Below are 14,574 nucleotides of genomic sequence, written 5' to 3' on the forward strand. Positions count from 1 at the left end.
AAAAAAATAAAATACCGCTACATTTGTAGTAATTTGTGCTGGGACTTTTTTACTGGCTTGTGCTTTGACGTGTACAGTTACGTAAAACGCGTCACTTTGTTATGTACCCCAGCTGATCAGGCCATAAAGACGATGTACATCAGCCACTGCTGCATAGACTATCATTGCCTCATCATATTTTGCCTGCGCTGCGTATTCAACTAACAATTGGAAAAACCGCATAAGTTGTTTGAGGGGGAATTTTTTTCTTCGTTGTCTGCGCTGGGTTTTTTTTCCTCATTGCAGACAGGGCCCTTGGTCGTATTTGCCATGCTAGGCTAATTCTCGCGTCTCGTTCACTCGCATTAAGATGCATAGAGCGAGCTACCAAAACTATTTGTGAAAATGGTGGACACTTTGAAAAATTATAGTTGGACGTAGTACAGTCGCAATTATTCGTTGCGAGAAAATCGGTCTGGCTGTCAGCGTTTGATCCTTCAAATATATTTTTCCGGTCAGTTTAGTTTGGAAGTTGCCACTGCCAACTAACGTTTGTTTAGTGAAGTGACAACTGTCTCGCTGACAGTCGACCAAAATCTGACCCTGAAACCTCAATGAGAAAGAAGAGGCTCTGATACTTCTCCAGACGTTGCAGGAATCATCTTACAGAGTAAGATGTGGCTGAAACTCTTTTTTCTGCTGCTGTACTTCCTGGTACTTTTCGTCCTGGCCCGATTCTTTGAAGCGGTTGTCTGGTATGAGACGGGGATCTTCGCCACTCAGCTGGTAGATCCAGTGACACTGAGCTTTAAGAAGTTGAAGACCATCCTGGAATGTCGAGGCCTGGGATACTCCGGCCTTGCGGAGAAAAGGGATGTCAGAGAGCTGGTGGAGAAATCAGGTAACAAGATAACAGCCTGTGTAAACACAATGTTACTGAACACGGGAAAGACGTTAGGCAACTGTCAAAACTAGGGGATGATCTACGGTACAGAAGTGGCCTAGTATTGATCCACGAGATACAATTGCACTTACTGTCACGTTAACGGGCACGATCAAAAGTAACGGAAACCAAAACTCAAAAACTACAATGCGCAATAGTCATCCTACGCACGCCTATTAAAGTTAAAATATGCCGAAGGTGTACATCACAATGGTGTCTGTAAGGTGCGCTTAAATAGAGTCAATAACAACCGCAACTGCTGTGTCAATACACTCAAGTGTACCTCCTAATCTGATGTGTGTTTGCAGGGGACCTGATGCAGGGGGAGTTGTACTCGGCCATTAAAAACGAGGAGCAGCAGGTGCAGTCAGACTCCAGCACCTCCTTCAGTGGTGAGATGCATTTCTATGAGCTGGTGGAGGACACCAAGGATGGCATCTGGTTGGTCCAGGTTAGCACGGAACTTCTGCATGTTTATGGATGTTCTTGCGTTCTCCAACTGTTGATGAAGGCTTTACTGAGTCTGTGTGTGTGTGTACACGTGCAGGTGATAGCCCAGGATCGAGACGCCTTGCTAAGCAAAGCCAACTGGGGTAAGATGGTCCAGAAGGTTTCTCAGTTTGGCATTCGCACGGGCACCTTCAACTGCTCTAGTGACCCCAGGTGAGAGACACACACCTCCCCGCACACCTCCTCCCAGAAAAGGGTGTTGTAAAATACCTTACACCAGGGGTTCCCAATCCTGGTCCTCGGGCCTCCCTGCCCTGCAGGTTTTAGATGTTTCCCTGCTCCAACACACCTGATTCAAATGAATGGTTACGTTATTCGCAACCGTTTTGCAGGTACTGTCGGAAACGCGGCTGGATGAAGTCCACCTTGATCATGTCGGTGCCGCAGACCTACTCGTCCAAAGGGAAGGTCATGCTGAAAGAGTACGCCGGGCGCCGCATCGAGGCGGAGCATATCTTCAAGTGGATGACGGCCCACGTGGCGTCTCGCATCAAGACCCTGCGGCAACCTGAGCAGCTTGCTGAGGAATGGCGTCCAAGCCAGTCCCACCCCATCAAGATGTTCCTGTTTGCCCGCCTGGCCACCCCCCCAGCCTTTTTCTCGGCGCTCAGCGTCAAATTCACTGGCCGGATCGAGTTCATCTTTGTGGACGTGCGTCACTGGGGCAACGCCAGCAGCCTCCAGGAAGTCGGCGTGGATCAGATGCCTTCCTATATCCTGAAGATGCCGGAAGGTATCTATCGCTACGGCAACAGCACGGGGGAGTTTATCTCCCTGGCGGCCATGGATACGTTCCTGCGCTCCGTGCAGCCCGAGGTCAACGACCTGTTTGTGCTCAGCCTGGTTATGGTCAACCTCCTGGCCTGGATGGACCTTTTCATCACCCAGGGTGCCACCGTCAAGCGGTTTGTGGTGCTGATCAGCACTCTGGGGACGTACAACTCCCTCCTGCTGACGTCTTGGCTGCCCGTCCTGGCCCTGCTGCAACTGCCCTACCTGGAGGCCTTCTACGCCTGCAGCCTGAAGCTGCTCCGCTACGCCGACACCACCTGCCTGGCTTCGTGGGTCCGCGCTGACTGGACCTTCTACTCCTCCCACCCGGCCCTGTTCCTCAGCACCTACCTGGCCCACGGCCTCCTCATCGACTACTTTGAGAGGAAGAGGAGGTGCAGCAACGAGGAGCAGAGCCCCAACAACCTGGAGTGGCTGTGCAGCCTTTGGGACTGGTACAGTAGCCTCCTGGTCCACCCCATGGCCTCGCTGCAGCCCCACCCTGACCAGTCCGACTGGGACGAAGACCCCCACTTCCTGCTGGAGAGGCTGGCGTTCCCTGACCTGTGGCTCCACCCCCTCGTGCCCATCGACTACATCAAGGCTCTTCCCACCTGGAGGTTCCAGACCAGTCAGGTGTTTCAGACCGAAGTAGATGGAGCCAGGGGTGGGGACATGGATATGGACACTAGAACAATGGACATCACAGGGCTGGCCGAGGGTAGAACAGAACCAACCCTGGACACTATAGAACATCAGCAGACCCGGCCTCTGACCCAAACCCAGACTTATCCCTCTGACAGTGAGCGTGAGGAGACATCTGTTTCTGAGTCATGTGATTCCTGCGGCAGTGCTGGGGAGGAGCCGTGCCGGAAGAGGGAGGAGCTGCGTCCCGATTGGTCCCAGTGGCCGGCTGACATGCTGCACTGCACGGAGTGCGTGGTGTGTCTGGAGACCTTCGAGGTGGACTTCCTTTTAATGGGGCTGCCGTGCGGTCACGCCTTCCACCAGCAGTGCATTGTGGTCTGGCTGGCGGGAGGACGCCACTGCTGCCCCGTGTGTCGCTGGCCTCCTTACAAGAAGAAACCAGTGGAGCAGGAAGAACAATAAGACTTCCTGTTTGACATCACACACCTGCCTCCTGCACTTAAATGTTACTGATAGAATCCCTGGCTGTGCCCTCTTGTCTGTCCCTGGTCATGGTCGGGTTGCCTCAACTGTTGGCTTGGTGAACCGTAGAGTTGAAAACAGAAATAGTACCTGTGTTTATCTCTATGGTGTTTGCAGTCACACTACAAGTAAGACCTGCTTATGTTAGTAATCCTAAACACTAGTCTCATAGGAAAGCATTGGGATTCATTATGCCCTTTGTTTAAATTGTAGATTATAAAAATGCTTAACAAAAATGTGGGTGTGGGTAACTATTTTTGATGTTAAAGTAAGATCCCACAGAAGTGGTGACTCATAACGCAGAGAATAAATGTGTGAATTGAAATGATAGAGACCCGGTATAAATATGATACATTATAAACAGAAACAGAATAGCCATCTGGAGAGGTGACCCTTGACCTCTCTACTGGCTCTCCCAGTCCATCAACAGGAACAGTCTCTTCTTAGAGATCCATACAGAACCAGTAGGACAGAACCAGTATGATCAGGCCCTGGATCCACAGTATCCACCAATTACCAACCAGGCCTCTGTTCAGAGGCGAGTTTGAGGCATGTACATTTATATGTAATAATAAGAATTTAACAAGCGATCGTACAACGTAATAAACATGAGTGCATTCTTTCCCTGTTAAAGCTGAAAAGAAGAAAAACAAGTGGAATGTCCCTTTACATGGAGTCCTGCGCAGCTGGCCCCGGAGCATGCCCATCTGTGATTGTTGTTAAACAGATTAATATTATTATTTATGACTGATCATAACAATCCTAGTCACTCATCCTTGTACTCTGTGTAGTTGGACTTGGACCAGAGAAATGAGAGCTTGACTTGTAACATGTTGTCCTCAAATAAAGTTGAGTTTTCATATGAAATGTGTGATGCGATTGTTGTTGTGACCAACAGTCTGGATACTATATCAAATGAGCCTCTGCACCTGTCAATTATCTCTAGCAGCTAATATGGGCTATGACCTAAATATAATTTATAACATATAACTTAAATGTAACTTTAATGCATCGAGTAGCCTCCGTGTATGAGGTATGAACCAAATCATAATACCGTATTTTTTACTTGTAATTATGGTGGGATAGAATGTCCCATTTATTCAGTATTTCCGTCATGATTTATTTGCTTTCTTTTTACACTATATTACTGTAGGTACAATAACTTCAACTATGAACCCATTACGACATTTTTCGCAGTTGGGCGTACCCGGTGCGCATGCGCTCCCTGTCTGTCACTTGGCGAAGAGCTGCCTGGAAATATCTCGTGTGTCGGGGGGTGGCTAACTAACTGCATCAGAAGGTTGACAGCTTTTAGGATGTTTTGCTGAGCTGAAAGAATATTTATTATAATTCAAGAAACAAGGGAGTACCGACCACAATGCTGCGAGTCTGCTTGAAAGGGGCAAATTCTGCAGCGCGGGTAAGGAACACAATGTTACTGTTTTAGCCTAGCTAACTTGTTAGCCGGAGCCGAGCGGTCATTCAGTGACCCACACTGGGCCTGTACCGCCGCGTCTGTCTGCAGAATGGCACCCTTTGCGCCCTTAAAATGCCTTACCAGCTTCGCATTATTGCCGTGACCCGTATATGTAGTCACAGTGAATGGACATGGGGCCAAGGGAAATATTTAGCTAATAGCCTAGCTTTCATTGATAGCATTAGCAACTGACGAAACGATAAGCACGTAGTCTAGCTTTGTGGGAGAAGGCGGTGATTTTGTGACTGACTGGACTACCTTGCAAATGACAGGCGAAACCAGAGGGAGTGACAATAGTATCCACCAATATCTGCCGTAGTAGGATGGCAGGACCCGGTTGATCATTATGATTTCTCAAAGTATCCATGTGCAATGACAAGTTGAAATTGACTATTTGTGTACAAAGGATTACGTTTTAACTTGTACATTCATCATGGGAAATCCAATTCAGTGTGTAGTCACACGCTGCACAGCTAACTCCATGTCAAACACGGAGAGAAAGGGCAAGGCGTCATATATTTATACCAAGGGCACATGACCTTGCCAAGCAGTTTCCACTCCTAAATGTAAACAAAGTGATAGTTCTGTCAGTAATTGCAGTGGGGATATCTACCAAACATAAATATGTACAGGTCTACTGCCGACCGTCTCTCCTCTCATAACTTAGAGAGGAAGAGAATACCAAGTCCTCTGCGACGCGTGTGTGGTGATGAATCACGTGTATGAGTGTAAGGCTGATTGAACGAATACATTTAGAGGTTTTCAATTGCTAATAGATTATCCTGTGAAGCTATACAAGGCCCGGTGTGTAACACTGACACTAGAATGGATGTGGAACTAGCAACCATGTCTGTTGAAATTGGTTAGAATATTAGTTCTGTATTGAATGCTTGCCTTTCCTCTGCGCTCCAGAAGTGCCTGTGTGGAAATGCAGCCCTCCACCCCCTGCAGCCCTGTCGTCGCTACACCTCTGGAGCATCAGGGTAGGTTGGAGCTACACATACACACACACACACATACACACACACATATGCATACATATGCAGGGGATAGTCTAAAGCAGGGTCCAATCCTGTTCCTCAGCATCCACTGTCTTTCATGTTTTAGATGTTTCCCTGCTCCAGCGCACCTGATTCAAACGAATGGTCATTATCAGGCTTCCACAGAGCTTGATAACCTTCCCATTCATTTGAATCGGGTGTGTTGGAGCAGGGAAACATTTAAAACATACGGGACAGTGAGCCCCGAGGGACAAGGATTGAACACCCCTGGTCTAAAGAAACGCACAGACCGACAAAGAAGACCGGTAAAACACAACTGCTCCGCGAGACAGATACACAATGTAAACAGACACACAGGAGGACAGACTCTTCTCACTTTTCCTGTCTTTCCTGAACGGAGAGACGACGACTCATCTCTCCATCCATTCTCGGTCTCATCTCTCCACCCTGTCTGCTCTCGCCGTCTCTCCAGGGGCTCCGCTGGGAAGGTTGTGGCTGGCGGTCTGCTGGCGGCGGCAGGGGGCCTGGGAGGCACAGTCGTCTATGCCGGCTGGGACCCCAAGTTCCGGACCACCGTGGAAAAGAACGTCCCCTACTCCAACCAGCTGTTTGGCATGGTGCTCGGACCCGTCCCTGCCCCAGTAGGGAAGAAACCAGTGAGTAAAAGAACAGCTGGAATGGGCCAAGACTTGGGCTGTTCACCCTTTGTTCACCCCAACCTGTTCATCAGCGGTGTAGACACTGTGCTAAGGTGGTGTGTGTCTTTGTGTGTGTGTGTGTGCACAAACTCTGTTTTTAGGCCAAGGTGGAGCCCCTCCAGATCTCCTCTATGTCTGAGGTTTCCAAGGACTCCAAGCTGCCCAAGACCAAGGAACCGGAGCCGGAGGCCCCAGTGGAGGCTCCCGCCACAGCCCCAGAGCCCGCCCCTCCAGCCCCACCCACCATAGAGGGTGAGGTGACTCAAGATGTTACCCTGGACCACAGTCCTGTGGTTGTTTAGCTCTTAAACGTTTGAGAGAAATTGTCTTTTTGATCCCATTGTCACACCACTGTTCAGGCTTTTAGAAGATCATGGACTTAAGGCTCTTACCTCTGCACAACACACGCACGCACACACACGCACACACACACACACACACACACACACACACACACACACACACACACATGTATTGGGTATGCTGTAATCAGATGGTTCTCTTTCTGCCTGTTGTTTTTTCTCTCTCTGGCTTTTTGTTCTGAGACGAGGAGTCAGACGTGTGTGTGTGTACATGTGTGTGTGTGTTTATGGCTCTGGTTAAGCTCTGGACAGAAGGCAGATAAAGGCTAGATGGCCGGTAATAGAACATAGTTACAGAGGTGTGTCTGCTGGTTTGAGCCTGTGAGTCACCACAGCTACTCTAGTCTGGCTGCTCTACTAGGTATTTTATAGATGCTCAGTGTTATACAACTGTAGCCCAAATTTACTATAGTTCACTAAAGGCAACCTCAACATGACCATAGCCTACATAGCCTGACCACAACATGACCACAGTCTACATCCCCTAACCACAACATGACCACAGCCTAGATACCCTGACCACAACATGACCACAGCCTACATAGCCTGACCACAACATGACCACAGCCTACATAGCCTGACCACAACATGACTACAGTCTACATGCCCTAACCACAACATGACCACAGCCTAGAAACCCTGACCACAACATGACCACAGCCTACATAGCCTGACCACAACATGACCACAGCCTACATACCCTGACCACAACATGACCACAGCTTACATAGCCTGACCACAACATGACCACAGCCTACATACCCTGACCACAACATGACCCGGCCTACATACCTTGACCATAGCCAGTGGAGTCAGCCCAGACCCAGTCCCAGTGTTGTGACAGTGCTCCTGTGTTGCAGAGGCCTCTGCTTCAGCGGCCCAGATCATATCAGCCATCAGCGATGTGCCCTCTATGCCCGCTCCGGGCTGCAACGACACACAGGCCCCGCTCCCCCCCAGCCACGTGGAGGAGGCTCCTGCAGGTCAGCCCCTTCCCCCCCCCCCCCCCCCCACTCCCCCCAGCACGCCTGGCAGGACCAGGACCAGAACCACCCCCAACCACCCTCCTCCAGGCTGCATGCCTGTCTGTCTGCCCTGACACTAAGTGGGGAGGGTCGAAGCCTGCACGCGTCACTAATGCTCTTTGTCTCCATTTTCCATCTCCTGCTCTGTTCATGACTGGTGATTTCCGTCTCTCCTGGTTGTCTCGTGTCTGTGAGATGTGATCCTCTGGATCTCTCCTGTCCTGCTTACATCATCCCTACAGCCCGGATTTTTCCACCCTTCATATTCTGCTGAATCTAATCCTGATCTCACCAGCCTGCCTGTCCCCTGCATGACGTTCGGCTCCAGCAAGCAAGCGTGTGTGTGCACCGCGATCGGGGTCAGCACCGAACCAGCTTTCAAAGACGAATGCAAGAAATAAGTAGGGGGGGTGGGGGGTTAATGGTAAGTTCCTGCAGTATAAATGGAGCTGACCCCCTCCGTGTTGTGCATACAGCTGTGTGTGTTTGCTTCCATTCTTTTCAGCTGCATCATCCTCTTCTTCACTGACAGATAAGGTTATCTATGTCGGAGCGCTGGGCTTATCACAGGGGTGCATTGTGGGTACCTGTCTGTGGAGTCGAGCGGGAGAATGCCAGGCTTCTGTATCGGGTCGTGTGTCCCGCCCTGCTGAACGGGGCCTGTGTCTGTGTGTTCGTAGCAGAAGAATGTAAAGAGTGTGCTCATGAACATGCGCCCGCGCCCGCCATGGCAGAGCGCCCGGTGGAGGAGGTGGCAGCCAGGCTGGCACAGCAGGATAAGGCAGAGGAGGACCTGCTGGCCTGTACGTGGATGACACACACACACCGCACGCGCGCACACACCAACATGCAGCTCTCTGCTCCATTTTCGTTGGACTGAACCCCAGTCCGTGCGCGACACAAAACCGATTCGGTGACTGTTTGTCGTCTGCAGCCATGGCGTCCACTCTTGAGGAGTCCCTGGGGAACTCGGCCAAGGTGACTCTGCAGGCCATCGGGGCCCAGGAGGCCGCGCTGCTGGCCATCGCCCAGCACACATACAAGCTGAAGGAGGCCATGGAGGCCGAGGTGAGACCCCCCACCACACACTTACATATGGACATATGCACAGGGAGAACCTGGAAGGCTTGAGAATCTCACACACACACACACTTACAAATGCCCACCTATCATCAAGGGTTTTGTGTGTTTGTGTGTGTGTGCGTGCAGGCTCCTCCGGATAAGAAGTCAGCTCAGTGGAGGGCTCTGGAGGACGCGCTGAGTGAACGGAGCCGGCATGTGGACGAGGCTGGAGCGGCCCTGCTCAAGGCCAAGTAAGACCTCACACACACACACACACACACACACACACAAGGGCTAACAGGACACACCCCGTCATGGCTGCGTGCGCGTGTTGTGTCCAGGGAGGAGCTGGAGAAGCTGAGAGCGGTGATCGACGGAGCGAAGGATTCCAACATCTCGGCCGCCAGACCTCAGATCCTGGCGGCCGAGGAGAACCTGCACAGCATGGTGGTGGACCTGGACGGTGTGGTCACCAAGGTAACAGCCTGGACGCTCCACCTAGGGCGACACCTTCCTCTCGCTATCCTGCTCTCAGACCGCTCTCTGACCGCGTTGTGTGTTTGTGAACAGGTCCAGACCGCCCAGACAGAGGCCAAGATTGTGTCTCAGTACAGCGACCTGGTGACGGAGGCCAAGGTCCAGTTCCAGAAGGAGCTCAACAGCATCACGCCGGAGATCCAGGCCAACTGGAAGGGCCTCAGTAAGTACACACTCACCTCTTCACGCAGCCCTCAGAGACAAGGACGCTATGAGGATTTGTGGGAAACTGCGGTGAAAATAAAGGAATAGTTATTGTAGTTTTGTAGTTGTTTGTACATTTCCGTATTTTTTCTCCTGTGTTGTCATGGGTAAAGTCTAGAGTTTGACCTCTAGACATGGCCTGGAGTTGATTGTGGTAGTTGTAGTTTTATGGGCACGATTTGTGGGAGTTGTAGTTTTACGCTAGAGCAGGTGCGGTCGTCGTAGTTTTGACGCCATTACCCACTGTCTCTCCAGCAGGGAAGCTGACCCAGGATGACTTGAACTCTCTGATCGCCCATGCCCATCGGCGCATCGACCAGTTGAACCGCGAGCTGGCGGAGCAGCGCGTGCGAGAGCAGATCCACCTGGAGGCGGCTCTGGAGCAGCTGAAGGCCGAGGACCTCAAGGCCCAAGAGGCCGCCATCGCCACCGCCCTGGAACACAACCGGGAACAGCTGAGGCTGGAGCAGGAGAAGAAGGTGTGTGTGGGCCTCAGATCTGGCTAATGTTTGGGTGTAGCTCCTATAGGGCTAGGATCAGGCTAATGTTTGCTGTTAGACAGTTTTTGGTTTTATATACATTTTATATAAATGTGTGTGTGCAGGTGGAGGAGGTACGTGATGTGATGGAGGCTGAGATGAGGACCCAGCTGCGCAGACAGGCCGCCGCCCACACGGACCATCTGAGAGACGTACTGAAGGTGCAAGAGCAGGAGCTGCGGGCCGAGGCAGAGGAGGTATGGCACACACACACACAGGCTGACAGTTGCTCACACCCAAACACACATCTACACAGGAACTCTCTCTCTCACACACACACACTCAGGCTGTCCCTCCCTTCCCCTCCCAGGTGCTCAACAGTAAGATGCTGGAGCAGGAGACGGCCTACCGCAGGCTGACCCAGGAACAGCTGGACAGCTTCACCCTGGACATGAACGCTGCCTACGCCAGGCTGAAGGGCGTGGAGGAGGCCATCGACAGTAAGACACACACGCACACACACACCGTGTCACACACACACACAAGCCACCCACAACAGGTGTACAGGGGCTCGCACACACACGATCACGCGTCTAACCAGTCGAATCACACGTCGAACCAGGTCACGTGATCGCCGAGGAGGAAGCCCGCAAGGCCCACCAGCTGTGGCTGTCCGTGGAGGCTCTCAACTACACCCTGCGGACCGCCTCGGCCGAGACCCCCACCGAGCCCCTGGAGGGCGCCGTCGACGCCGTGCGCCAGAGCTGCTCCGACAACGAGTTTGCCCAGACCCTGGCCACGGCCCTGCCCGCCGAGTCCCTGAGCCGCGGCATCTACAGCGAGGCGTCGCTCCGCGCCCGCTTCCACGCCATCCGCCAGCTGGTGCGCCGCGTGGCGCTCATCGACGAGACCCGCAACAGCCTGTACCAGTACTTCCTGTCCTACCTGCAGGCCGCTCTGCTGTTCGAGGAGCCCCAGCAGGTGCCGCCGACGGCGCTCGCGGACGAGGACCTGGATCCCTTCCGCCTGCTGGCGTACGCTTCCTACAGCCTGGAGCACGGGGACCTGGAGCTGGCCGCCAAGCTGCTGAACCAGCTGAGAGGCGAGGCGCGGCGCGTGGCCCAGGACTGGCTGACAGAGGCCCGGCTCACCCTGGAGACCAGGCAGGTGGTCAGCCTGCTGTCAGCCTACGCCAACGCCGTGGGGCTGGGTACCACACAGGCTCCCTAACCTGCCACCCCCCCCCCCCCCCCCCCCCCCCCCCCCCTGTAACCTTTTACCTACACCCTGCCCTGGGCACTATCACACCCCACCCCGCCCTCGTCTTAGACCTGCCCTGCTCGATCCCAGGGCCCCGGACCTTAACCAAGACCCTCCTTCCCACCTGCCTTCTTATCTCCACATATCTTTCTCCTCTCCTCCTCCTTTTCCCAACGGCCTCTCTGAGAATTGTAATTTATGAATAAGAATGAGAGGAATTCAGTTAGCAGCACTAAGCCACCGGGTGTTTGGGGTAGCTATCACAGAGCAGTTAGGCACATGTCTTTGCCCCCCCCCCCTCCATCTTCTTCTCCTCTCCCATGCAGGAAGACGGTACTGCATCTGTCTTTGTTGGGTGAAGAGGTCATTTTCCTTCCTATTCAGATGGTACTGACCATCAGATCTGTGCACCAGTGTGTGAATGTACCTCATGTACATATTATTTGGAGCCCTGTGATTGGTCGCTTCGCAGCACCCTCCAGTGGAAATAACGTGTCACTACAGGGCCCTGCCAGTACCAGGCGTTCTGCTAGCTTTTAGCAGTTAGCATGGCTCCTCCACTAACTGACCTGTATCTAGCAACGTTCACCCACCTGTAATACTTGGTTCCAATAAATGTTAATTTTGTCTGGTGCATTATTATTGGCCAGAGATTTTTGTGGAGACTAAAAATAAAGTATTCAAATAACTAATGTTGTCATGCTGTTCTCCCTGTCAATATTGATATCAATAAATGATGAAGTTGGCAAGATTCAGGTTTCCTGTGTCATCATACCATCACTGCTGTGTACATTCAGTAGATTCTACACACTGGGACAAACAAATCTAATGCCACAGTTAAAGATCATGTAAAGTGGAATTAAAAACGAGTTTCAAGTAAACCACACCACAGAAGAATGTGTTATTAACTACCCATCCAAATTCGAATTAAAAAAAAAAACACGACAAGTATGTTAAATTAGGCTTTGAAATCGTAAGAAAATCAGCAGTCTTCTCTGTTCGAGACTGGGGGGGCGTGTCGCCTGAAGGAGCTGAAGCTCGGCCCCCTCGCTGGAAGGCGCCGCCTCTCTCAAGTAAGCTACCTACGACCCAAATAATGGACGCTAAGTCAAGCCGAACAAAACAGTATAGAATTAGAATGTATTTGTTCAATGAGTGAAACATACAGATGCATATAAATGAAATATTCCCCTGAGCTGTAACACAGGAGTAAACATTTACAGCAGAGACAGCAGACAGTGAGCTCTCCAACTACTTCTAGCACATTAGCTACCATTTCACCAAAATACCATCATTCTACACCGAGTAGCCTAATATCAAGTTAGCGGTTTGCACTAATTATAGCAGAGATACCTCTGGAAAAGTTATCTAGTATCTAGCCGGCCCATTCAAATATGGGTCGAAAAAGACCCATAAGACCCGCCTTAATATCTTTGCCGTCCAATCACCGATTTTATTTCTGAAAACTGCCAGATACTCATGACAAGTTAAGCTCAAAGTACATATCATTGGTTAAGGGGTTACTGGGAGGGGAAAATAAATGTATCGTCTGCAACGGCAGCCATTGTTTTTCGAGGCGGAGCCAGAGCGGAGACCATGGGAGATTGCCTACAGTGTTAGATTTACAGCTTCGAATTGAAATCTGAGACGATATTCTGAGTAAAGACAAGTTTATTAATATGTGTTGTCAATATTGTCAATTAAAAGTCTAAACTTTTTACATACGAAGAATTTGTTTGTGGGAGTGATGCGAGTTTTTTCCAGAAAAAAACTCGCGTTCTGCCGTGTCCGGCAAGACAGGCAGTAATGACGTTAGTAGCACTGTTTAGCCTCGATTTGAGCAGATTTCTAAAAAACTTAGAAAAACAACATTAACTAGCTAGATTATATACACTGTAAGCTAAATGTACATGCCTTGTTTGGCCAATTCGGTCGATTGTGGAAGAAACTCCAACGTTTTTTAGTTATCGAGAGGAGTATCCAGCCATAGCGCTAGCTACTTTTGGGGCAGAGAAATGTAGGTTTCCCCCATGTTTCCACGTGTTTCCATGTAGTCACTAGAATGGTCATAACTTTTAATCAAAATATGATATTTCTAATCTGTCTTCTGTTCCACATTGCCCACAGATGTGTGGATATTCCACCTGCTCAAAGTTTTCCTCCATCTTGTAATTAAAGTGGTTAAAAATGAAGTTGTCTGATGAGGTATGGTGGATGGAGAAGTTTTTGTAAAAAATGGCTGCCTGAAATCACCTTGATAAAATATGATTTGCCTTAAGTAATCATATATTTATTCACATCATAAAAATCCCCTAGTTCTGTTCTTCAATATGGTGTCAACAGTTAAGGTGTATGATTTAATATGAAAATTCATAAAATTTGCATATTAATATGAATATCATATTTCAACAGCATATGGAATGTTTGGAATGTTGGCTTAGGCAGTAAAAGGATAATTATAACAAGCACACAGAACTGAGTGATGAACTGCTGGCGGCGGTGGATGGTCCAGGTGCGACCGGAGGATGAACGGCCGGGGGGGCGATGCTCGGTACGGCTCCGCGCTGCAAGAGAAGCCGTGTGTTGGTGAACCCCGTCTGTCTCTGGTCCATGTTAAAACTGTCCGCCGTGAAATGGTCAGTGGCGCAGAGGCGGCTGTTGGAGTTTATCCGAAGCTTTCCATGAGCGTGGCTCTTCACAAAATCTATCCACCTATTTTTCCTTTCATTATCAACAGGGAACTTAAATGGCGTTGCAGCGCAGCTGGAGTTCTTGCATCCAGGGAAGATGCAGTTGCGGTTGGTGGGAGACATCCTGAAGCTAGCTAGCTGATGTAAGCTACAGTAACAGTACAGCAGTATTACACTGACTGCCATAGTCAGGGGGGGTCAACTCAGTGCCCCCCCCTGACTATGTGCCCCCCCCTGACTATGGCAGTCAGTGTAATAGTGTGTGATATTCCCTGCCATAAAGTCAACATTTCTGTGTATCGATAACCTGTTATTGAATGAATATGGTAACTATATTGTGTTATTTACGATTACAGGTAAAAACGATATATAAATGTATCGACCACCCCCGACCTGTGGTTTTTAC

The 14,574-nt window shown here is 50.4% G+C and overlaps 2 protein-coding genes across 6 annotated transcripts; both read left to right on the plus strand.

Moving 5' to 3' along the window:
- The first annotated feature begins 120 nt into the window (after positions 1–120).
- rnf103 (ring finger protein 103) lies at positions 121–4,240 on the plus strand. Its single transcript, XM_067247395.1, has 4 exons — positions 121–880; positions 1,231–1,373; positions 1,470–1,585; positions 1,765–4,240. Exons 1-4 carry the CDS (start codon positions 655–657, stop codon positions 3,311–3,313), a joined length of 2,034 nt encoding a protein of 677 aa, XP_067103496.1. The 5' UTR covers positions 121–654; the 3' UTR covers positions 3,314–4,240.
- Positions 4,241–4,620: 380 nt separating this feature from the next.
- Positions 4,621–12,229, plus strand: immt (inner membrane protein, mitochondrial (mitofilin)). 5 transcript variants are annotated; one of them, XM_067247438.1, is made up of 14 exons: positions 4,621–4,793; positions 5,763–5,833; positions 6,324–6,507; positions 6,651–6,801; positions 7,772–7,894; positions 8,617–8,739; positions 8,871–9,004; positions 9,146–9,249; positions 9,340–9,475; positions 9,569–9,698; positions 9,995–10,218; positions 10,344–10,475; positions 10,589–10,718; positions 10,841–12,229. In XM_067247438.1, the coding sequence occupies exons 1-14, from the start codon at positions 4,752–4,754 to the stop codon at positions 11,446–11,448; spliced, it is 2,292 nt and encodes a 763-aa protein (XP_067103539.1). In that variant the 5' UTR covers positions 4,621–4,751; the 3' UTR covers positions 11,449–12,229. The 5 variants fall into 5 exon arrangements, with proteins under 5 accessions (XP_067103539.1, XP_067103541.1, XP_067103540.1 ...); XM_067247440.1 differs by having other exon boundaries at positions 9,998–10,218; XM_067247439.1 differs by having other exon boundaries at positions 8,620–8,739.
- Positions 12,230–14,574: the final 2,345 nt, after the last annotated feature.

This window comes from Osmerus mordax, chromosome 12, assembly GCF_038355195.1.
Source record: "Osmerus mordax isolate fOsmMor3 chromosome 12, fOsmMor3.pri, whole genome shotgun sequence".
NCBI lineage: Eukaryota > Metazoa > Chordata > Actinopteri > Osmeriformes > Osmeridae > Osmerus > Osmerus mordax.

Bases quoted from the DNA above. Each gene is read 5' to 3' on its own strand.
- rnf103 (XM_067247395.1), top strand. From the start codon at position 655: ATGTGGCTGAAACTCTTTTTTCTGCTGCTGTACTTCCTGGTACTTTTC. The intron at 881-1,230 runs GTAACAAGATAA...GTGTGTTTGCAG, and splicing joins AGAGCTGGTGGAGAAATCAG to GGGACCTGATGCAGGGGGAG. The intron at 1,374-1,469 runs GTTAGCACGGAA...GTACACGTGCAG, and splicing joins ATGGCATCTGGTTGGTCCAG to GTGATAGCCCAGGATCGAGA.
- immt (XM_067247438.1), top strand. From the start codon at position 4,752: ATGCTGCGAGTCTGCTTGAAAGGGGCAAATTCTGCAGCGCGG. The intron at 5,834-6,323 runs GTAGGTTGGAGC...CCGTCTCTCCAG, and splicing joins TACACCTCTGGAGCATCAGG to GGGCTCCGCTGGGAAGGTTG. The intron at 6,508-6,650 runs GTGAGTAAAAGA...CTCTGTTTTTAG, and splicing joins CCCCAGTAGGGAAGAAACCA to GCCAAGGTGGAGCCCCTCCA.